Here is a 24,675-nt window from a genome sequence, read left to right as displayed (position 1 = left end):
GTTAGGAAAAAAGGAGTGCTGGAGAGATGGGGGACGGCTCTGGGGGGCTGCAGGGGACAAGGGTTTGGGTGGGGGGACTGGAGTCCCTGTGTCTCATGGAACATGATCTCCTTTGTGTTAAGGGGAGGGGAAAGGGGAGGTCCCGGCTCACGACTTGATTACTACGAGACGGAAAGACTGCCTTACCTCTAATAGAAAGAGAGAGAGAGAGAGAGAGAGAGAGAGACAAAAGCCAAAAAGGAGGGGGGGCTCTGTTGAAAAACAGACTAAGGGGCTGCTGTGGTAGAGGTGACAGAGTCGGTGTTAAGACTATGACAGAGCTGGAGGAAATATGTCCAGGTGTTCAGCTTTTATCAATGGACTCCAAACAAAAAGGTAACAAAGTCTGCATCTGTAGCGTATGAATTAACTAAACGGGGGAAACCTTTGATAAAGTTTGGACACTTATTTTGTGCTCATTAGGGTCACGGTTACTAAAGAGGAACTTTTCTAAGAGTTCGACTACCTGCTGCTTCTCCGGTGAATGAGCACGTCACGTATTGGAAGACTTCAAAACAACATCCACTGCAGGGGAAACGTCTCTGACAGAAGATCGTGAGGAGGAGAGGGGGAGGGGGGGGACAAGAGAAAAATATCCATGGATTTTGTCATGACTTTAAGAGCGTTAAATCAAACCTTCCCGAGAAGGCAAGGGATTTAAAGGAGGAAAGAGCGAGCGAGAGAGAGAGAGCGAGAGTGGTGGAGATCAACGCATTTATCTGGTAAGGACCGGTGTCCCTAATTCTGCATGCAGCTGCACTTTTTTTTTTTTTAACAGCTTTCAGTGGCAAAGCCTGCACTTATAGAACGCTTGTTTGAGTAGTAATTACATTTGGCTCGGTACCTTACAGCTGTGTTAACTTTTTAGAAGTGCCGCTAACTCCCTTAAATCAGGGTCTGTGTACTCTCACTGCTTATTACTTTACTATTCTCTGCACTCATTTATTTTTGGGGGTGATGATTTAAGACAAACTACAGATAGATTGTATGATTCTGATGTAAAGGTGGAACGCAACAATCAAAACAATGTGTTATCAGAATATTATTACCAAACCAGCTGTAATATGCCCCAAATTACAGATTATTTGTATTTTTTATTTACTATAGCAGTGTATAATCTGCTATCCATCCTACCTGCGATCATGGTTGCTATTGCTCCTCAAGTTCTAGGAGAATAGCTTAATTACAGTCATTTGACTCATTATGGCGGAGTCACAAGGTAAGAGCTCGGAAACCAACAGAACATGACTAAAAAGTATACGTTAGTCATACCACGAGTCAAATACCACTTAACCCAGTCCTTCTGATCAAGTCAACGACCACTTAACCCCGTTCTTCTGATCAAGTCAACGACCACTTAACCCAGTTCTTCTGATCAAGTCAACAACCACTTAACCCAGTTCTTCTGATCAAGTCAACTACCACTTAACCCCGTTCTTCTGATGGACAGGAGTCCGGTGGTAAACAGAGGCGGTTAGCTGTGGTTAGATGCTGTCAAGCTTTAGAAGAAGAGACGCTGTCGTCTGTTTTTTTTTGTGGTGCAGACGAGCCAGAGTCTCATCCCCGGCTTCTGGGGCTCCTTTCTTGCCATGCTGTGTGTGTGTGTGTGTGTGTGCGCGTGTGTGTGTGGGGGGGGGGGGGGGGTAGGCTGGGTTTCTGTATAGCACTTTGTGACATCGGCTGATGTAAAAAGGGCTTTATAAATACATTTGATTGATTGTGTGTGGGAGGGAGTGATGCTTGTGTAAAAGTGATATGAACAGCTGAGGGGAATTGAATGACACTTCTTATCCATGCTCAGACAGGATCTTTCTGACGGGAAATACGAGAAGAGGGTAACAAAGACGAAAGTGCATGTCACTCATTCCAGAATCGTGTGTATGTGTGTGTTTGGCCTGACCCTAGCTGACAGCACCCTAATAACAAGGAGTCGGGGCAGTTGTCTTGGCTGATTACAGATACTCCGATCTTCTTCTATGACGTGGGTTGGGCAGTGGGCTATTAGTTTCCCCAATGCTCTCATAAGAGCATGTCTAAGAGCCTCGAATGGACACTATGAAGAGGGATGGGTGGAGGGGTTCTGCAGAGCACTGTCCTGTTTGGATAAAAGTGGGGTCGCTAGGTTTGCATTGGTGTGTGTGTGTGTGTGTGTGTGTGTGTGTGTGTGTGTGTGTGTGTGTGTGTGTGTGTGTGTGTGTGTGTTGAACGTATGAGGAGATAAGAGCCTGTAGCGTTGTGAGCATGACACTGAGGCATCAACTTATTTATTTACACAAACGTACCAACAAAACAGAATGGGAAAAATGGCTAATTGACCGCTACATCATAATAATCTTGCTAAGGGAAAACTCCCTTGTCCAATTCCATTGAGGTCTTTTTGCATGATTTTCTCTCGTACTTCCCGGGAGTGGGGGGGGGTGGTGGCACAGCAAACCCCCATCTTTATTGATGCATTGTGGCAGACTAAAAACTTAAAATGCTATCAAAAGCCCAGAAACACTCAAGCTCAACTAGAAACAAAATGTCAATGTTTTTCCATTGTAAAAATGTGCCAGAGTCATGAATGTGAAAGCTCTGGTGTGGTTTGGGTGAGACCCTGACAGACGTTTTGGAACACGTTTAACAGAGGGGTCGAGCGGAAGAGGTCAGTAGTCAAAGAACGACTGGGCATCAGCATGCTTCAGTTCGCCTGGTGTCTAGTCAAACCTGGCTAGCCGAACTGAACGAGTGTGATCACATTCTCCCTTAAAAGACCTTTGCTTAATTTTTTTTTTTTAAATGGCAATAGTATTGTTTATCCATTTTGAGATGCCTTAGCATGTATGCACTTCCTCAAAATAGTCCGTATTAATCTAAGGTAACTCAAGAAATCTTTCATTCATGTTGACGTTTTTTGCCGAAGAGATCTTAGTCACGCAATTTTACATCAAACGTTTGGTGCAGTATTTTTTTTTTAATTAAGAAATGTGCATGAAAACGAGTCTTGTTCAATGCCAAAAAAAAGACTACTGAAGAATCCATACTGTTGACCAATCACTGACGAAGGGGCGTAGTCTTCACTTATGAACTTCGGCTTGCCTCCAGGAAAAAAATAAAATAAAATGTGTGCCTGAACAGCAGAGAGAAAGAAAAAAAAAGATCCAAAAAATGTCACAAAATGTCATAATATATGCAGAAAAACACTACCGGACTTTAGTGTTATGGGAAGCATGCGGACAACTTTAGGGTCTCTCCTTGTGATCATTGACAAGTTAGAGGGTTAGGTAGAGGGCAGAATAAATATAACCTGCTAACAAGGTAGAGGCCGAGAGGAAGAGGTGAAGAGGATTTGCCCAAAATCTGTCCGCGTGAGATAGACCTCCATACATTAAAAACTGATTATCAGAGAGTGTTGAATCACGTGAGGCTTAATTGATTGAATAGAAGTTATGTAATTGTTTAGGCTGTTACAAATGCACTGATATAAAGTGGATGCACATGCACTGTGTATTCAGTCAACTGAGAAAAAAACAGCAAAGTTGTGCCTGTTCACACGTGTATCTGCTCTCTCATTGGCTAGAATAGTTCCACCTGATCTCACCCGCCTTCAATCATCGAGGACATGCATTTCAACTGTTAGAGCGGTCACTCGGCTATCTTTCATATAATTAGATCATCTTTGGTTGAGGGCAGAGTAAATATAGCCTGTTAAACAGAATAGAGATTGAGGAAGTTAACAACAGGGTTGAAAGTTGGAGGTATTTTAAAACGGAGCATAACAGGTGTAGGTCGCTTCACGCTCAACAAGGTTAAAGGCTTTGTTAGATTTCAATACAACTTCAAAGCTGAAGGTGATGGTGATTTAGAGGATAATTTCAGATTTTATGGTGATTAATGCATCGTGATTATTGCATCGTGAAATATTTACTGACTACCACATTTAAATGTGAACTGTTTTTAGATACATGTGCTATTTTTCACTAGTGTTATTTTTTCTTTAAACGTTTGCCTGAGTGAACGGTGTCCATTGTGATATCTGATCTCTAGTCATTTCCTCTAGCTGCCAGACAAGGGTCCCTCTGATGGCCACAAATTGATAGCAGCCTACTTAAAATACCCACAGAAGGTAATGACCAACACACACAGAAGTTAATGACCCACACCACAGAAAATAATGACCGACACCACAGAGGGTAATGACCGACACCACAGAGGGTAATGACCGACACATACAGAAGGTAATGACCGGACACATACAGAAGGTAATGACCGACACATACAGAAGGTAATGACCGACACATACAGAAGGTAATGACCGGACACATACAGAAGGTAATGACCGACACATACAGAAGGTAATGACCGACACATACAGAAGGTAATGACCGACACATACAGAAGGTAATGACCGACACATACAGAAGGTAATGACCGACACATACAGAAGGTAATGACCGACACATACAGAAGGTAATGACCGACACATACAGAAGGTAATGACCGACACATACAGAAGGTAATGACCGACACATACAGAAGGTAATGACCGACACATACAGAAGGTAATGACCGACACATACAGAAGGTAATGACCGACACATACAGAAGGTAATGACCGACACATACAGAAGGTAATGACCGACACATACAGAAGGTAATGACCGACACATACAGAAGGTAATGACCGACACATACAGAAGGTAATGACCGACACATACAGAAGGTAATGACCGACACATACAGAAGGTAATGACCGACACATACAGAAGGTAATGACCGACACATACAGAAGGTAATGACCGACACATACAGAAGGTAACGACCCACACATACAGAAGGTAACGACCCACACATACAGAAGGTAACGACCCACACATACAGAAGGTAACGACCCACACATACAGAAGGTAAAAGAACAATTGTGTTCTGCAGTGAAGTAATTCCTATCCCGCTGGAAGGGGAGTCAGAAGAGGGTAAGGCCTCACCATACCTGGCAGAGCACACACGCTGCATTATCTCAGGGGAAGGTACTCACAATTTAGAATGCCATTTTTTTACTCAAAAACTAGATATGTAACCATGGCCACAACCAACTGTTGTAATTGGTCAAAAGCAATAAAACAACAAATGCTTCCATTAAAGTCTAATTGTGTCACACAACAATGCAAACTTAAATTGAAGCAAAGCTTATATAGACATTTTTAATTGGCCAAAGGCCCCTACAGAAATTCCAGCTACAGTAGGCTATAAAGTCTGCTAAAATGGAAAAGAGTGAGGTCACACTTAAAAGCAATGACATAACCATTTGATATGACTTGCTATTCGAGGTTCAAGTCAATCAGGGACAGATGGGTGCCGGTGGGTTGGGGGATATTTCCGAAGTAATAAGGCTGAAAAGCATCACCTGTACATATGAGAACGTGTACAAGCTATAACTCATGAATGAGACCATGCCTAGCAAAATGACAGCAATGGACTCAAAACTACCCAATCCAGTCTCAAATCAAAATGTGGTGATCCCTAACCCGGGGGAAAAGAAAGTCACCTATCCCAAAAAACACATGATCAACAGTATGTGGACACCTGCTCGTCGAACATCTCATTTCAAAATTATGGGCATTTAATATGGAGTTGGTCCCCCCTTTGCTGCTATAGGAAAGGCTTTCCACTAGATGTTGGAACATTTCTGCGGGGACTTGTTTCCATTCAGCGAGAAGAGCATTAGTGAGGTCGGGCACTGATGTTGGGCAATTAGGCCTGGCTTGCAGTCGGCGTTCCAATTCATCCCAAAAGGGATCGCATACTTTTGTGTGTATATATATATAAACCAAATAGATTTGTCCCAAAACTCAAACACTGTTCCATATCTTCTTTCCATCAGTCATAAACATTAAAATGGTGAAACTTGGATAATGGATTAACTCGTTATATATATATAAAGAAAAATGGGGAAAGGGATACCTAGTCAGTTGTACAACTGAATGCCTTCAACTGAAATGTGTCTCCTGCATTTAAAACAACACCTCTGAATCAGAGAGGTGCGGGGGGGGGGGCTGCCTTAATCGACATCCACGTCATCGGCGCCTGGGGAACAGTGGGTTAACTGCCTTGCTCAGGGGCAGAACGACAGATTTATACCTTGTCAGCTCGGGGATTCGATCCAGCAACTTTCCGGTTACTGGCCCAACGCTCCAACAACAGAGAATGTAGCTAGGCTCCATGCCAACCAGTAGTTGATCTTAACATAGAGACATTCCTTCAAAACACCCTTTGTGGGATATATCGAGCTATTTGGATAATTACTCAAAGTGATAATGGATATTTTGATGCCAGAGGTAGATAAGAGGCCCCAGGAGACACGGGATTTCAATACATGCGAGTGTTTATACTCTGATGCGAAGCAGACCTTGAGGTGGTAGAACACAATCCTCACATTCCATTAGCGCATCCTCAACCAAAACATCTTCCAATAAACCCACTGGTTTAGATTTCTCAGTTCAAAATGGGATTCATCAGGCCGGGTAGAACACCTGCGATAGCTGACCGGGGATGTGCGATAGTGGTGGAACAATAACATCTCCTTGTGTTGGTTACCGTTTCTATGCAGAGGGTGCCAATGAAAATTACGAGCAGGGCTTGGCATTAACGGAGTGCTTTCGTTAAAATTTTTCAAAACTGACTGTGTACTTACTGGGACAATTACAGAGCCGACTGTCTTTTGCTTCACGATACATGTCTACACTGAATGTCTGTTGTCAATGAATGTTGTTGGGCGAGGAACAGACTTAATTATTTTTCTCCTCCTCTCTCTTATTTTTTCCAAAAACAGAGACCATTCTTGTAAGGGTGCTACACAGACTGCAGTATGATTCTCCCTGTGGTTGTTCCTCTGGTGCTGCTGCTGGTCTGCGGGCCAGGCTCCACACTGCAGGCGGAGGCCGAGGAGTTGGAGAGCATAGATGAGGTTCTGGAGCGGGAGTTCCTCTACGCTGGACGCACCAAGCGTGCTGTGTCAGCTGACGCCTCCTCGCAAGTGGACAAATGCTCCTACACCTTTATCGTCCCCCAGCAGAAGCAAACCGGCGCCATCTGCGTTAACTCCAAGGAGCCCGACAGCCTCCTAGAGAACCGGGTCAACAAACAGGAGCTGGAGCTACTGAACGGCGAGCTTCAGAAGCAACGGCGACAGATGGAGTCGCTGCAGCAGCTGGTGGAGGTGGACGGCGGCATCGTCAACGAGGTCAAGCTCCTGCGCAAGGAGAGCCGCAACATGAACGCTCGCGTCACGCAACTCTACATGCAGCTGCTACACGAAATCATCCGCAAGCGCGACAACGCCCTGGAGATGTCGCAGCTGGAGAATCGCGTGCTCAACCACACCTCTGAGATGGGTCGGCTGGCTTCGCGCTACCGTGACCTGGAGCACAAGTACCAGCACTTATCCGCCCTCGCCGGCAACCAGAGTGCCATCATCGTGCAGTTGGAGCAGCATTGCCACCGAGGTGGCCACTCGTACGGGGGAGAGAGAGAAAGGTCTCGTCCTGTTCGCCCTCAGCCCCCCGTGGTGCCACAGCAACCTACGCAGCAGAGGCCGGTAGCGCCACCAGTGGCTAGTAAACCCTACCATCCGCCCACATACACCCGCAGCAACCAGATCACCAATGAAATCCAGAGCGACCAGAACTCCAAAGCTTTGCCACCTCCGCTGCCCACCATGCCCAGTGGCACTCACCAGCCATCCACAACAAACAAGCCCTCAGGTGAGTACCTTCCCCGGCACTCACCAGCCATCCACCACAAACAAACCCTCAGGTGAGTACCTTCCCCGGCACTCACCAGCCATCCACAACAAACAAGCCCTCAGGTGAGTACCTTCCCCGGCACTCACCAGCCATCCACAACAAACAAACCCTCAGGTGAGTACCTTCCCCGGCACTCACCAGCCATCCACCACAAACAAGCCCTCAGGTGAGTACCTTCCCCGGCACTCACCAGCCATCCACCACAAACAAGCCCTCAGGTGAGTACCTTCCCCGGCACTCACCAGCCATCCACAACAAACAAGCCCTCAGGTGAGTACCTTCCCCGGCACTCACCAGCCATCCACCACAAACAAGCCCTCAGGTGAGTACATTCCCCTTCTGATCCCCCCCTTCTCTCTCTCCCTCTATAGTGTTATTAATGAGGTTAAACAGAAGCAGTAACTCAACTTCTCAGAGAAGTCAGTAAACTCAAGAAAAGTTTATTCAGTTATAATCTTCAAAGGGAGCTCCTGCCAAGGCCTGTACACCACATCCATGTGACCATAGCCTTACACTAAGTCCATGTGACCATGTGACCATAGCCGTACACCACGTCCATGTGACCATAACCTTACACTATTTCCATGTGAGGTGTGTGTCAATTCGAAAGGGAGAATGTGTGAACACACTCCAAGGTAAAAACTTCTCCTCTCAATGAGGTTTCACAGCAGATTTATGTAAATAATAGTTTCATTAATTATACAGCTCATAAATTGTTCTAGACAGCTTTTCTTAAGTGTCTCCCTCCAACCGGAGAGCTCGAAAGAGTTCCTACATTCCAAAGAAAACACACTTTACTCAGTCACAGGAGCATATAATGAGAGGTACATTTATCCATTCTGCCGTGACACAGAACAAATCACTTTCACTCCTCACAAATCGTCAAGACAGGGGAAAAAGCTGACGGGCATACACAGCGAGACTCTGGAAAGGGTCTTGGCTAGCAGCCCATCTAAACACACCTCAACAATATTTACTCGAGCCGTGCGTTGTCCGAAGCGGTCCGTATGTTTCAATACACTGCAGACTTCAAATGGGATTAGGCTGAGAAGAGTAACGAGTGAGATTTACTCTGAAAAGAATACAGGCAAACAAACAAAGAAATGATTAAGTTTACCCTAACACGGCAAACATATCAAACTCTTCCTTATGACTGCGCATCCCAATCCAGGATCTGAAGATCACGGCGTCTGAACCATGGTTTTCTTAGGTCTGGATAACCATATTTTGAAAGTGAACAGAAGGATCCGATGGTGGGGATGCAGAGAGCAGAACCACACACACACACACACAATCGCTGACTGCTGAGAGTTAGGAGCATGCAGAGCAAAGTCTCAGTGCAAAAAAAAGCCTCAATCAACCCAGAGTTTTTTTGACAACCAGGAGACACTGTACAGATGATTGAATTAAAAAAATGGTGGCAGCATTCCCACATGGCTTCAGATCATCTGGGTAGCTTCTGTTTGACAGGTACTGGGCGGAGTGTCTCCAACGCCTGAAATGGGAACAATTGGCTTAGCCCCTTGTTTAAAAAAAATAAAAAAGCTTGCAAACAAATTTGAGCACCCAAACACACACCTTTCAGCATCCACTTAGGACTGAGATGTGTTGATGGTGCTTTTCATCACTACGTAGATGCCGTGGGGCAATCACCAGTATGCTGAGCGTTCCATTGCTATGCAACAGGTGAGCAAGTCTGCCGCAAGGTCAGAACTAATATAGTACTTAGAGAGGAAAATAACATGTTTGATAAAGAAACTAATCGTTTTGGAAAAAAAAAAAATGGCACCTACAGCAGAATTACTGTCATATTCCAGCAACACCCTTCACTCAATAGAATCTGCTAACACAAATTAAAACACCTTCTCAGTACTGTCCATGCAAAACAGTAAATTACATTAATAGAGATTACTCATAGCTCTCCCTACTCTTCCAAAAGGCAACTTTCATAATGCAAGTCACAAAATGTACTGTACCCCAGCTGTGTACGAGTGTACAAATCATTAGGCTAATATTATAATGAATAATACAATCATTAGGCTAATATTATAATGAATAATACAATCATTAAGATTCTGAAGATCATCTTCGGACCCAGGCTTGACTCTTAATCTTTGACATGACAGGGAGCGATGGCAACGCCAGGCTCGGTATTCTTAGTGCCATCTTGGAAAGGATATGAGGGACCAAACAGGGGCTTGGGATCTCAGGGATTAGCTATAATTTCTCAGGCTCTGGGATATCTAACGCCTCAGTGGATTGTATAATTTGTCAGGCTCTGGGATATTTTATACCTCTGTGGAAAGTATAATTTGTCAGGCTCTGGGATATTTTACACCTTTGTGGAAAGTATAATTTGTCAGGCTCTGGGATATTTTACACCTCTGTGGAAAGTATAATTTGTCAGGCTCTGGGATATTTTACACCTTTGTGGAAAGTATAATTTGTCAGGCTCTGGGATATTTTACACCTCTGTGGAAAGTAGAGCCCGGGGGATCATAGTCATCCCTGTAGAGATTTTAAAGATGTTTGTTTGTTTTGCCTTCTCTGCCTTCTCTGCTTAATCCATAGCAAAACTAATTATATTACTACTACTGTTGTACCTTTACAAATACTACAAATACTACCACTATAATGCTGTTGCCCAACTTCACTTTTTTTGGTTCTACGACTTTAGAGTATCTTTAAAATCCAAAGAAAAATAACTGAACAGTAGGGTGTGAAAATATGCTTCCCAGTACGTAGGGATGATATTTTCAGGTGGAGGGAATGAACGACAATTGGAAACAATTGGATTAGTCAATCTTAATAACAGACTGGATTAGTCAATCTTAATAACAGACTGGATTAGTCAATCTTAATAACGAATCCCTTGTTCTTGAAGAGGCATGTCGATGCCGCCCTGCACAATGATAGATTAACTCCTGCAGGAAGAGGGGGGGGGGGGGGGGGGGGGGGTTTAAACAAAAGCTTATCACTTCAATTACATTGGCAGTGGAGAGCTTCTCAGGAGCGGGTTGGCAGACACTGTGGAAAGAATCTAGCAACCCGCTGATTCACAAGGTGTGAGGAGGATTTGAGCCCCCGGGGTCTATGAAAATGACAACACCTTTCCAACCAAGGAAATTAAAACGAGGATAGAAGCAGGGAGGGAGAAGGGATACATGCGGGGAGAACAACTGCACAGCAAACACAGAACAGCTATTAATCATATATGATAGAAGCCAGACCAGTATTAGATCGGGGCTGGTTTCCATAGAAGCCAGACCAGTATTAGATCGGGGCTGGTTTCCATAGAAGCCAGACCAGTATTAGATCGGGGCTGGTTTCCATAGAAGCCAGACCAGTATTAGATCGGGGCTGGTTTCCATAGAAGCCAGACCAGTATTAGATCGGGGCTGGTTTCCATAGAAGCCAGACCAGTATTAGATCGGGGCTGGTTTCCATAGAAGCCAGACCAGTATTAGATCGGGGCTGGTTTCCATAGAAGCCAGACCAGTATTAGATCGGGGCTGGTTTCCATAGAAGCCAGACCAGTATTAGATCGGGGCTGGTTTCCATAGAAGCCAGACCAGTATTAGATCGGGGCTGGTTTCCATAGAAGCCAGACCAGTATTAGATCGGGGCTGGTTTCCATAGAAGCCAGACCAGTATTAGATCGGGGCTGGTTTCCATAGAAGCCAGACCAGTATTAGATCGGGGCTGGTTTCCATAGAAGCCAGACCAGTATTAGATCGGGGCTGGTTTCCATAGAAGCCAGACCAGTATTAGAACGGGGCTGGTTTCCATAGAAGCCAGACCAGTATTAGATCGGGGCTGGTTTCCATAGAAGCCAGACCAGTATTAGATCGGGGCTGGTTTCCATAGAAGCCAGACCAGTATTAGATCGGGGCTGGTTTCCATAGAAGCCAGACCAGTATTAGATCGGGGCTGGTTTCCATAGAAGCCAGACCAGTATTAGATAGGGTCTTGTTTCCATAGAAGCCAGACCAGTATTAGATCGGGGCTGGTTTTAATATAGGAAAAGAGACACTGGTGACCCACTCTCTCCCCACAGACCCCCCTCTCCAGATAGCATATGAACACGTTATTAACCATGACAAAAATGTTTAGGATTACAGTAAATTAGCTTTAAAAATGTAACATTTTCTCTCAGCCTCGTGGTAACATTCGTAGAATAGCATGAGATTAGCTATAAAACTGAAATAAAGAAAAATTGCCTTATGGGCATTTTGGGGGGAATTGCAGGAAGTTAGTGGTTTTCTCCTAAAAAAGGGGGCCTTGCAAAACTGCGGTACGCCACTGAAAAAAGGTGAATTAACTGCAGTAACAAGAGCCTGCTGGTTGCTGCTGGAGTTGATCGACGACAAGCTGGGAGCGAGAGACTGCTTAGGGGATATCAAATGCAGACATATGCCTGCATTTAGGGATTCCACCCCCCCCCCCCCCCCCCCACACACACAGTAGTCCTTACAGCCTTCAGTTTCTGTCCGACCAGGAGTTCTCCACAGTGGGCATTAAATCAGTAGAGAGAGGAGAAGAAAGTAAAGCGGAAGCATCAGCTCGTAAATACAGGAGCAGATCTGTATGCTAGGAACCAGAGTGTATCCGCAAGGGCCTGGGGGAAAGCGAAAGAGAAGACAAATTAGATTTGTCTGGCCCATTTTCATTGGCAGTAGGTGACAGTGAGCTTCCCGCAGAGCTTGACTACCGCTTGAATTACCTCAGGCCTTTTTAAATGTTCCCCGTGTTCTCCTAAATAGTGGAGAGACCGGTCTAAAAGTGGTGACATCATGATTTACACTGATTGGTCAAAACGTGTGAAATAAACCACACCCTTTAACACCAGCAGCAGCGCCTGGTCTTTCAGCCTATCAGAACCTGCTAGAGAACGTTGAGAACGTTGCCGGGCGTCCCCTTTAGACTAAGTGTGGGGCGGCAGCGTAGCCTAGTGGTTAGAGCTTTGGGCTAGTAACCGAAAGGTTGCAAGTTCGAATCCCCAAGCTGACAAGGTAAAAATCTGTCGTTCTGCCCCTGAACAAGGCAGTTAACCCACTGTTCCTAGGCTGTCATTGAAAATAAGAATTTGTTCTTAACTGACTAGCCTAGTTAAATAAAGGTTAAATAAACATATCAATCCACAAGGTGCGCAAACATAAGCACCAAGGCTTGATAAATAGTGCATAAACAATTGTAAAGCATGTCGAAATATATCCATGGAAATATATAAGTTATTTGTTTAGATAGAATCAAGGGTATGTTCTGTATAATTCTACAAAACGCATGCCTAAGAGCCAGTTTTTTTGATCATTCAGACCGGTCACTTTTAGACCGGTCATCAACATTCTAACAGTCTAATAAACACATAAATGCTATCGGAAGAATAATCAGTTGGTTGTGTTTATAAAGGTCGTAGGTGACATTAGAACACTAAAAAACTATTATTTCTAAGTACATAATAGAATGTTGATTAGTTTGTGTTACTCTAGGCTGTAACTAACAAAACACTAGTTCCAAGTCCATCACAATGTATTTAACATTTATTAGGTAAGTGGTCTTTGCTTGGGCCTCCCGAGTGGCGCAGTGGTCTAAGGCACTACATCACAGTTGCTAGCTATGCCACTAGAGATCCTGGTTTGAGGACAGGCTCTGTCGCGGCCGGCCGCGACCGGGAGACCCACGGGGCAGCGCACAATTGGCCCAGCGTTGTTCAGGTTGGGGGAGGGTTTGGCCGGCAGGGATGTCCTTCTCCCATCGCGCTCTAGCGACTCCTGTGGCAGGCCGGGCGCAGTGCACGCTGACACGGTCGCCAGGTGTACGGTGTTTCCTCCGACACATTGGTGTGGTTGGCTTCCGGGTTGGATGTGCATTGTGTCAAGAAGCAGTGCGGCTTGGTTGGGTCGTGTTTCGGGGGACGCATGGCTCTCGACCTTCGCCTCTCCCGAGTTCATACGGGAGTTGCAGCGAAGAGACAAGACTACCTACCAATTGGATACCACGAAATTAGGGAGAAAAAGGTGTAAAAGTAAATATATATATATATACTAATATAGTATTTTATTAGAATCCAGAGCAATGCTGCTGCATGAGTGGTCATGTGCTGAACCCATGAACAGCGCAGATATTCTTGGAAAAAGTTACATTTGGAAATACAGCTGCACCTCTTGAATGTTCGGACAAAGTGTCATAGAACCTGCAGAATATGCTCTTTCTGATACTATATAGAAATCTAAATGTTTTACTTTCATGGCTCGCCGAGGGAGAATTTGATAAAGTGATGCTCCTTTCTCAGCATCTGTCAATACCAAGATGCACAATGGTACAACTGATAATATTGTAATTCAGACTATTATCAATGTAATCGTGTCTTATTATGTGTAGCTTAGGTGTAGTTTCAATGGTCCGGCTTCACAGGCCGACTGGAATCGTTCGCTTCCCAATGCTCATCAACTTGGATAGAGTCAAGGATTTGTTTCGCATTATTCTAAAGGCCTACTGTAACATGTATGTTTTTGTTTCCCTTACAATACATGTGATTAGTAATTTATTTTTTTTATTTTTTATTTCACCTTTATTTAACCAGGTAGGCAAATTGAGAACACGTTCTCATTTACAATTGCGACCTGGCCAAGATAAAGCAAAGCAGTTCGACACATACAACAACACAGAGTTACACATGGAGTAAAACAAACATACAGTCAATAATACAGTGAAAATAAGTCTATATACAATATGAGCAAGTGAGGTGAGATAAGGGAGGTGAAGGCAAACAAAATATATATAAATAAATAAAAAATATATAAAAAGGCCATGGTGGCGAAGTAAATACAATATAGTAAGTAAAAAAATAACACTGGAATGGTTGGTTTGCAGTGGAAGAAGGTGCAAAGTAGAGATAGAAATAATGGGGTGCAAAGGAGCAAAATAAATAAATACAGTAGGTAAAGAGGTAGTTGTTTGGGCTAAATTATAGATGTGCTATGTACAGGTGCAGTAATCTATGAGCTGCTCTGACAGCTGGTGCTTAAAGCTAGTGAGGGAGATAAGTGTTTCCAGTTTCAGAGATTTTTGTAGTTCGTTCCATTCATTGGCAATAGAGTAATAGAGTTATAGTAAATCAAACAGTCCCGTCACAGCTTATTTTTTTCCAAAGTATAACGTAAAAGAGAACGGTATCAAACCACAAGGCGCGTGGTCAAATTATTTGCTATAAACATGAGCGCCAACACTGATAAATAGGGATAACAAAGTTATCATTAGACTATTGTCTTTCTAAATTAAATCAACCTTTTCACCCTCCATATCATTCAGTTGGGCCTAATTTCAATTAAGTTGAGAAGTAACATGCACAATTATCACCCATTCAGTGAGGAGAGAGAGACTCATTAGCGCCTGGCTGGGTACCAACGTCCTACAGAACATTGTCTTAGCGCCTGGCCGGGTACCAACGTTCTACAGCACATTGTCTTAGCGCCTGGCTGGGTACCAACGTTCTACAGCACATTGTCTTAGCGCCTGGCTGGGTACCAACGTCCTACAGCACATTGTCTTAGCGCCTGGCCGGGTACTAACGTCTTACAGCACATTGTCTTAGCGCCTGGCTGGGTACCAACGTTCTACAGCACATTGTCTTAGCGCCTGGCTGGGTACCAACGTCCTACAGCACATTGTCTTAGCGCCTGGCTGGGTACCAACGTCCTACAGCACATTGTCTTAGCGCCTGGCTGGGTACCAACGTCCTACAGAACATTGTCTTAGCGCCTGGCTGGGTACCAACGTCCTACAGCACATTGTCTTAGCGCCTGGCCGGGTACCAACGTCTTACAGCACATTGTCTTAGCGCCTGGCTGGGTACCAACGTTCTACAGCACATTGTCTTAGCGCCTGGCTGGGTACCAACGTCCTACAGCACATTGTCTTAGCGCCTGGCCGGGTACCAACGTCTTACAGCACATTGTCTTAGCGCCTGGCTGGGTACCAACGTTCTACAGCACATTGTCTTAGCGCCTGGCTGGGTACCAACGTCCTACAGAACATTGTCTTAGAGCCTGGCTGGGTACCAACGTCCTACAGAACATTGTCTTAGCGCCTGGCTGGGTACCAACGTCTTACAGAACATTGTCTTAGAGCCTGGCTGGGTACCAACGTCCTACAGAACATTGTCTTAGCGCCTGGCTGGGTACCAACGTCCTACAGCACATTGTCTTAGCGCCTGACTGGGTACCAACGTCCTACAGCACATTGTCTTAGCGCCTGGCCGGGTACCAACGTCTTACAGCACATTGTCTTAGCGCCTGGCTGGGTACCAACGTTCTACAGCACATTGTCTTAGCGCCTGGCTGGGTACCAACGTTCTACAGCACATTGTCTTAGCGCCTGGCTGGGTACCAACGTCCTACAGAACATTGTCTTAGAGCCTGGCTGGGTACCAACGTCCTACAGAACATTGTCTTAGCGCCTGGCTGGGTACCAACGTCCTACAGCACATTGTCTTAGCGCCTGGCTGGGTACCAACGTCCTACAGCACATTGTCTTAGAGCCTGGCTGGGTACCAATGTCCTACAGAACATTGTCTTAACGGGTTAAGTTAGGAAAAAGTGTGAAAAAAAACCCAGGTAAAAAGGCTCCAAATTCTGTTTGTGATTATTTTTTTTACTGACAAATGAGCAACGTAAAACACAAACATTTGTCAGCGAAGGAGCAGGACTTTTTTTTTTTTAAAGGGGCATTTTTTATTATTTACTAAATTAATCGTCAGTGGCAGTTGGCCGATGGCGGTTCTAGTGTTAAGTGGAGGGAGTGTGAGGGTTACGGTGATTAAGCTCTCTGCCACCATGCCACACGTCGTGTGTGGGCATCATTAGAAATAACACAGGAGTTCTCTCAGTGCTCCCAGACGAGATGGGGTGGGGGGGGGGGGGGGGGGACACATTTAGAGTTGGGATAAAAATTCACAACTATGTGACTATGCCCAGATTACAATTTATAGTTCCAAGAAAGTCTCAGCTTGGCTGGGGATAATGCTCCTCTCTGATCCATTTTTTGATTACGGACCAGACACCATTATGTGCGATTCCCAGCACTTCTGTTTCAATATGAATTGAACACTTAAAGTTGTTGGACACACGCTATCCTGCTAGACATGGAGTCATAATAAAAACAGCACTGCAATTATCACTCAGGTTGAACCGGAAAAATCTTAAACGGTCATTGAGAGCCAGCAGGAAATGATGTCGTAGGATAGCAATGTTTGTATAAACACTGCTAGACCCAGACGGGTGGGAAGGGACAGTGACAGTCTGACACCTCCAGAAAACAGGCTGAATATCTAAATACAGGGTCATGTCAATTACTGCAGTGGTCTACAGTGCCATTTTGGACATTTCTCATGTCTCTGACATTTACCTCATGCGGAGACAAATCTTTGCCAGGTTTGGTCAAATATTTCTTCCTGAAATGATGAGACGATGGTTTATCATTGAAGTTTCGAGTGCACCTCAACATTAGAGGGTTTCCCCTTTAGTCAGCACTCTGGCAAAGTAAATCGGCGTCACCAGGATAAAGGAACATATGCCCAATTAAATGATATTAACAGCTGTGCTATTGAGAGAAACTTTAGAGTACCTGATAATCTACAGGCTACTGTATGCCAGTAAAGCGCTACCTCTCTCCGCAGCCCTCATGCCAGTGTTGTTCTTGGCCTGTGTCAGCCTCCCGGCAGCTATCCCCCCCCTTCCCAAACTGCAGCCAAAGTCAATTCTAGGCCTTAAAACAGAGTTTTTCCAGCAAGAAAAAAAAAAACCTTGCGAGTCCCAGGATTTCTAAGAGAACTGTATAACCACAGAATAAGAGGCTATACTATGGAGATACTCAGCTTAGTGAATAAGCAAATGGGAACAGGTTTCCAGGGTTATTAGAAGAGATGGAGCTCAGCTGGAGGGTTGAGAGAGTGGAGTAAGCTAGGCAACTTTTCCCAGCAATCTTTCGAATCAAGGTTCTGATAAACTAAAAAGGAGGAAACCCCTGAGGGAGCACAATAGCTCCCTGGACCAACCCATGCTTGACCACATCATCCAATGGAAAACCTTCCCCCAGCTGTGTTTAACCACAAGCTTTGACCCTTGAACCTTTTGTTCGCATGACACTACTTACATGATGACCTCTTTCTGCAGGGCCTTTCAAGGACTGCCTTGCTGCTCTAGAGGAGGGTCACGCCACCAGCGGCATGTACCTGATCAAGCCTGAGAACGCCAACCGGTTAATGCAGGTGTGGTGTGACCAGAGGCACGACCCCGGCGGCTGGACAGTCATCCAGAGGCGCCAGGACGGCTCCGTCAACTTCTTCAGGAACTGGGACACCTACAAGGTAAAGGTGGCTGTCTTATGTAGAACAGTAGATCCACGGTTTGATGCCCAGATAGAACAGGCAGTGAAAATAACTTTCCTTTCTGAGGGATTGAATCACGATATACTAAAGGAGCACAACACAGCTCCACTAGGAGATGTCAACAAGGGGAGTTGCTTCCCTTTAGAGAGGACAGGAAGTAAGCAATACGTTCACTGCGCTGTGCTCACGGCTGTCAACACAGACCTATCTTTGTTATTGAGGTTGTAATGAATATCCTCCAGGAAGTCCCATCATACTATAGGCTAGTATCAGCCAGGAAGCCCCATCATACTATAGGCTAGTATCAGCCAGGTAGCCCCATCATACTATAGGCTAGTATCAGCCAGGTAGCCCCGTCATACTATAGGCCAGCATCAGCCAGGTAGCCCCGTCATACTATAGGCCAGCATCAGCCAGGTAGCCCCGTCATACTATAGGCCAGCATCAGCCAGGTAGCCCCGTCATACTATAGGCCAGCATCAGCCAGGTAGCCCCGTCATACTATAGGCCAGCATCAGCCAGGTAGCCCCGTCATACTATAGGCCAGCATCAGCCATGTAGCCCCGTCATACTATAGGCCAGCATCAGCCATGTAGCCCCGTCATACTATAGGCCAGCATCAGCCAGGTAGCCCCATCATACTATAGGCTAGCATCAGCCAGGTAGCCCCGTCATACTATAGGCCAGCATCAGCCAGGTAGCCCCATCATACTATAGGCTAGCATCAGCCAGGTAGCCCGGTCATACTATAGGCTAGTATCAGCCAGGTAGCCCCATCATACTATAGGCTAGTATCAGCCAGGTAGCTCCATCATACTATAGGCTAGTATCAGCCAGGTAGCCCCATCATATTATAGGCTAGTATCAGCCAGGTAGCCCCATCATACTATAGGCTAGTATCAGCCAGGTAGCTCCATCATACTATAGGCTAGTATCAGCCAGGTAGCCCCATCATACTATAGGCTAGTATCAGCCAGGTAGCCCCGTCATACTATAGGCTAGTATCAGCCAGGTAGACCTGTCATACTATAGGCTAGTATCAGCCAGGTAGCCCCATCATATTATAGGCTGGTATCAGCCAGGTAGCCCCATCATACTATAGGCTAGCATCAGCCAGGTAGCTCCATCATACTATAGGCTAGTATCAGCCAGGTAGCCCCATCATACTATAGGCTAGTATCAGCCAGGTAGCCCCGTCATACTATAGGCTAGTATCAGCCAGGTAGCCCCGTCATACTATAGGCTAGTATCAGCCAGGTAGCCCCGTCATACTATAGGCTAGTATCAGCCAGGTAGCCCCGTCATACTATAGGCTAGTATCAGCCAGGTAGACCTGTCATACTATAGGCTAGTATCAGCCAGGTAGCCCCGTCATACTATAGGCTAGTACTTCACTGCTCTTCAAAACAGAAAAAGGTCATTTGAGTCCAGGGTTGGATTGGATTGGTCCACACACACACACACTCCTCTTGCATGGACAAATGAAAAGCACATTGAAGAGAAACAGCTTCACTGGACATGAGCAACAGAACCAAACCAATGCCAAGACGATCATGTGATCAAAGCAGAATTCCGTGAGATTCACTCTCTGATGGGTCTCTATTCTCAGTTCCAACATTTCCATTTGATTGTGCAACCGTATCATCTCCCCAAAATAAAATCCAGAGAGTTCCAAAATGTCATTTGTTGAGTTTCTCAATTAATTATTCGACCATTCGATAGAACAAAGCTGTCAAACAGTCCACACAAGATATCACGATACGATATTAAAATTACGTTTCGATGGGAAGTTTTGTACAGCCAATTTGATGACCTAAGGTCCTAATAGCCATGAAGTGTGGTTTCCTCCATTTGCCACGGGTCTGAACCAGAATGTCGTAATCATAAGAGCACAAAGCCAAACGTTTAGCGGCTAGAGATTCACATCCTGCAGCACAGAGGTCGGACTGGCCTATTTGGAGAAATCCTACCTCCCCTTTAAAGTTGAGTCCAAGAACACAAGACATTTCCAAGCCCCACCACCCACTCTTCCTTCTGGCAACGAGGCACCTTAAGACACCCCGAATCACAAATGACAGGCTCATAGTTGGCAGAGTAATGTGCTTCCCTCCTGATTTAATCCATGTGTGGTTTAAAATGGGAGCCACAGTTACAGACGCACAGCGACTTTAGAGGAGAGGACGTCTTAAAACACATCCTGCTATTATGCCACCACTCTTTCTCTGACAGTATACCAGTGTCGCACATATGCGCTTTAGTTCCTTCTGCCATCTTTGACAAGCGGTGAATGGGAAATGTGTGGTCCTGGAAGCATTTACTGCATGGAGCTTTCTAAGAGCTCTGCATACAAGCGCAGACTACATTATGTGTGTGTTTTTGGGAGGGTGGACATTGGTATAGTGAATGTCAATGCCTTTGCACGAAACATTTAGACTTATCTACAGCAATAAAACATCCCCCCCTCCCCCCCCTCTCTCCCTCCTGCTTCTACCCTCTCACAGCAAGGGTTTGGTAACATTGACGGCGAATACTGGCTGGGTCTTGAAAACATCTACTGGCTGACCAACCAGGGCAACTACAAGCTTCTGGTGATGCTGGAGGACTGGTCCGGTCGCAAGACCTTTGCGGAATACGCCAGCTTCCGTATTGAGGCAGAGGCAGACTTCTACAAACTAAGAGTGGGTCGCTACCACGGCAACGCCGGGGACTCCCTCACATGGCACAACGGCAAGCAGTTCACCACGCTGGACAGGGACCACGACGTGTATACAGGTGAGAGGAATACACCCTTTGGCGATGGCTGCTATTACTCAGAGGAATAGTCTACCAGACAGTGATTCATGGATACACAATAACCAACAGCAGACTGTGTGTGTGTGTCATACTTAGTCAGCTCGGACACTTTCGTCTTCTGATTCATTGGGTCAGACGTGGTCGAATCCAAAATCACTGTTAATCTCTGTTCTTCAGAAGTCTTCCGGTCAGAGGTGATTAATAGCACGCTCATTTTCCTCAACAATATCTTGCTTATTTCAAGTGAATTTCAGCACAAGTAGACATGAAAAGAGGTTGTTGACAGGTTTTGCCGGTCTTAAGGCACGGACACACCGGTAGCGTTAGGACCTCTGAAAAGAGTCATTTGCAAACAAAGTCTAAATGTAGAAACGGGTGTTATTCAAGATGCGTTTTCTCTTGTAAGCAAGAACAGAGAGCGGAAGACCGTCCTCGTTTCTTTATATTGATTTCATTTTTTACCCCTTTTTTCTCCCCAATAACATGGTATCCAATTGGTAGTTACAGTCTTGTCCCATCGCTGCAACTCCCGTACAGACTAGGGATAGGCGAAGGTCGAGAGCCACGAGTCCTCCGAAACACGGCCCCCGCCAAGCCGCACTGCTTCTTGACAACACTGCTCGCTTAAACCCGGAAGCCGGCCGCACCAATGTGTCGGAGGAGACGCCGTACAACTGGGCGAGCGTGTCAGCGTGCGTACGCCTGGGGGACAAGGACATCCCGGTCGGCCAAACCTCCCCTAACCCAGACGACGCTGGGCCAATTGTGCGCCGCCTCATGGGTCTCCCGGTCACGGTCGGCTGTGACACAGCACAGGATCGAACCCGGGTCTGTAGTGACGCCTTAACTGCAGTGCCTTAGACCACTGCATGGTTGGAGTCTCTCCACAGACATCCTGCTTAGCACTGCTGCAGAAAACAATGAACAAAAAAGCAGGCCACGTATTCACAAAGCATCTCAGAGTAGCAGGTCTTTTTTTCGGTAAAAAAATGGGCTTAGGTGGTCGGCGTGGCAGGGTGCGTTTCAGGGGGGGCACGTCAGGGGGCACGGTTGGCCCGTCGGCGCAGCAGAATTTTTTTGAACATTTTAGGACTCCCCCCATCTTGGCCGTGTAGACATTTTTGCTTTTTTTTTTAGGCCAATTCCCTGCAATTCTAAAAAATGTCTTCATGGGGTTGAGAGAAAATGTTGCCGTTTTAAAGCTAAGGTCCAATTCTATAAATTCTGCCATGGCTAATGCTGCGCTCTTTTGCTCAAACATAATACCAAAATATATACTGCTAAATTCTTCCTAACTGTCCAGCTTTGTTTTGGTGATTGTTAGTTCTCCAAGATTATTAATAAAACATATATATACATGTCTATTATCTGTCTCTTATGTGGTTTTAGTCGTTTAAATTGACAATGAACGTTTTTTTTTTATTTTTATCCCGTAAATGTATATAGAACATAGTTTGGAAGCTTAGGCGGCCTGCCCAAGAATTACAGTAGCAAAAAAAAAATCCTTGAGTAGGACTGCTGATCTAGGATCAGTTTTGCCTCTTTTCTAATGAATAAGATTATATGGACGGATCCTAGATCCTAGATCATAATGAATAAGATTATATGGACTGATCCTAGATCATAATGAATACGATTATATGGACTGATCCTAGATCATAATGAATACGATTATATGGACTGATCCTAGATCATAATGAATACGATTATATGGACTGATCCTAGATCATAATGAATACGATTATATGGACTGATCCTAGATCATAATGAATACGATTATATGGACTGATCCTAGATCATAATGAATAAGATTATATGGACTGATCCTAGATCATAATGAATAAGATTATATGGACTGATCCTAGATCATAATGAATACGATTATATGGACTGATCCTAGATCATAATGAATACGATTATATGGACTGATCCTAGATCATAATGAATACGATTATATGGACGGATCCTAGATCATAATGAATACGATTATATGGACTGATCATAATGAATAAGATTATATGGACTGATCCTAGATCCGCACTCCTACTCTGAAATGCTTTGTGGATATGGGCCCAGGTTGCTATAGTGCTGCAGCACAACTCAGAGCCGAGAATGAGGGGAAAAAAGGAATATTTAAAAAGACCATCTATGGGGGGACTTTGCCAAAGAGCATTAACCCGAGGGTTTGCACAGTGGGACACACTGTACCGATTTCTGATCAAACCTCATGGGCAGAGCTGTGTGTATTTGGGCAGCACAGGTAAAAGTCTTTTGAAAGCATGGTTATGGAGGTATACATACAGTATTTTTCAGCTATAAAGCCACTGTACTATTTAAGAAATGGAAAAGGGTTAGGTAAAATACGGAGATGAATTATCATATGTATATATTTTTTTAAACTAATTTAAAAACATACATTTGTCTTTACTTTGCATTGACTACAGCTGCATCGTTTTTTTAGGTAACTGTGCCCATTACCAGAAGGGTGGCTGGTGGTATAACGCCTGTGCCCACTCCAACCTGAACGGCGTGTGGTACCGGGGCGGGCACTACCGCAGCCGATACCAGGACGGCGTCTACTGGGCCGAGTTCCGCGGCGGCGCTTACTCCCTGAAGAAAGTGTCCATGATGATCCGACCCAACCCCAACACCTTCCACTAAGATCACAGTTTCGAAGAGCGAGAACCAAACGCAGGAAAAACCTTGTTTTTCTTTTTTTGTAACGGGCATTTTCTCCAACTTGACCTCTGTCCTGAGGTGCAATTAATTTCAGCTTCTGTCTTGGCTTTTTTTTTTTCTTCTTCTGATTCCTTTATCGCTTTACATTCATAAATATATAGATATAGCATAAAAGTGCAATGGTTGTCTTGTGTATGGCTCACAGGGACAGGGTGATGTTTTTTCCCCCCCACAGGTTTCAAAGCCCTCTTGCAGGATTCCTCTAGCGTTCTTTGGAGGCACAGGTCCACATGGTTTACCTTCTCGGGGGAATTACCAGGGTAGTCAAGTTCCCTCTGAGGAGCTTGCAAAACAATTGCAACTACAAAGAAAGGCCCTGTGCCTTTCGGACACAGACTTTGCACATAATGCTGAATGAATGCAGAAGTGATGGTGCAGCTTTTTGTTGTGTTGTTCTACAGTTACTGACAAATGAAACCAAGAGAGAAGTTTGTATTAGATTTTTTTTTTGGTCATTGGTTGTGAAAAAAAAAAAGGGGAAATATTTTTTGGATGTTTACTGTGGTTGTTAAATATACATATAGCACATCTCCATAAAAGTTTATATTTGACCGTTTCGAGTCACTACTGTTATCTGACTGTTATGCAATATTAGTAATGATGCTTTAAGTTTTTTTTTGTTTTTTTTTTACATTGAGGAAACATGACACAGGAATTCATATCTGGTGACCCTATCCAAAAACACTGACTGGAGAAAAAAAAATGGTATTAGTTTGTTTTCTTTCCTACATTTTAAGAATATGTACAGGAAGTGACCCCAACTATTTAGAAAGCTGCATCTCTCAAGTGTCTATATTTTGGCCAAACAACTGAGCCAACAAAGAAGCTCATCCATTTCCACAGCAGAGCAGAGATTTGTGGCAACTTCAGCTTTTGCTCTGCTCAGCTACTGTGAGGAATTCCCTGTAAGGGAAGAGTGGCTGGCTGGGTGAGTGT

General features: G+C 44.9%; 2 protein-coding genes across 7 annotated transcripts in view; one reads left to right on the top strand and one right to left on the bottom strand.

The window, feature by feature from the left end:
* LOC129819054 (ras-specific guanine nucleotide-releasing factor RalGPS1-like) overlaps window positions 1–24,675 on the bottom strand; it is a 273,360-nt gene that overhangs the window by 121,995 nt on the left and 126,690 nt on the right. The gene's annotated exons all lie outside the window — the stretch shown is intronic.
* Window positions 196–24,295, top strand: angptl2a (angiopoietin-like 2a). 2 transcript variants are annotated; one of them, XM_055875577.1, is made up of 6 exons: window positions 196–375; window positions 463–761; window positions 6,848–7,778; window positions 17,993–18,186; window positions 20,709–20,979; window positions 23,462–24,295. In XM_055875577.1, exons 3-6 carry the CDS (start codon window positions 6,884–6,886, stop codon window positions 23,659–23,661), a joined length of 1,560 nt encoding a protein of 519 aa, XP_055731552.1. In that variant the 5' UTR covers window positions 196–375; window positions 463–761; window positions 6,848–6,883; the 3' UTR covers window positions 23,662–24,295. The 2 variants fall into 2 exon arrangements, with proteins under 2 accessions (XP_055731552.1, XP_055731551.1); XM_055875576.1 differs by having other exon boundaries at window positions 196–761.

Source organism: Salvelinus fontinalis, chromosome 21, assembly GCF_029448725.1.
Source record: "Salvelinus fontinalis isolate EN_2023a chromosome 21, ASM2944872v1, whole genome shotgun sequence".
Taxonomy (NCBI): domain Eukaryota; kingdom Metazoa; phylum Chordata; class Actinopteri; order Salmoniformes; family Salmonidae; genus Salvelinus; species Salvelinus fontinalis.
The sequence above is the reverse complement of the archived record's forward strand: the minus strand, read 5'-3'. Positions and strand labels throughout refer to the sequence as shown.

Excerpts from the sequence above, each read along its gene's own strand:
- angptl2a (XM_055875577.1), top strand. The coding sequence starts at position 6,884 with ATGATTCTCCCTGTGGTTGTTCCTCTGGTGCTGCTGCTGGTCTGCGGG. Across the intron at positions 7,779-17,992 it reads CACAACAAACAAGCCCTCAG|GGCCTTTCAAGGACTGCCTT; the intron begins GTGAGTACCTTC and ends CTCTTTCTGCAG. Across the intron at positions 20,980-23,461 it reads GGACCACGACGTGTATACAG|GTAACTGTGCCCATTACCAG; the intron begins GTGAGAGGAATA and ends TCGTTTTTTTAG.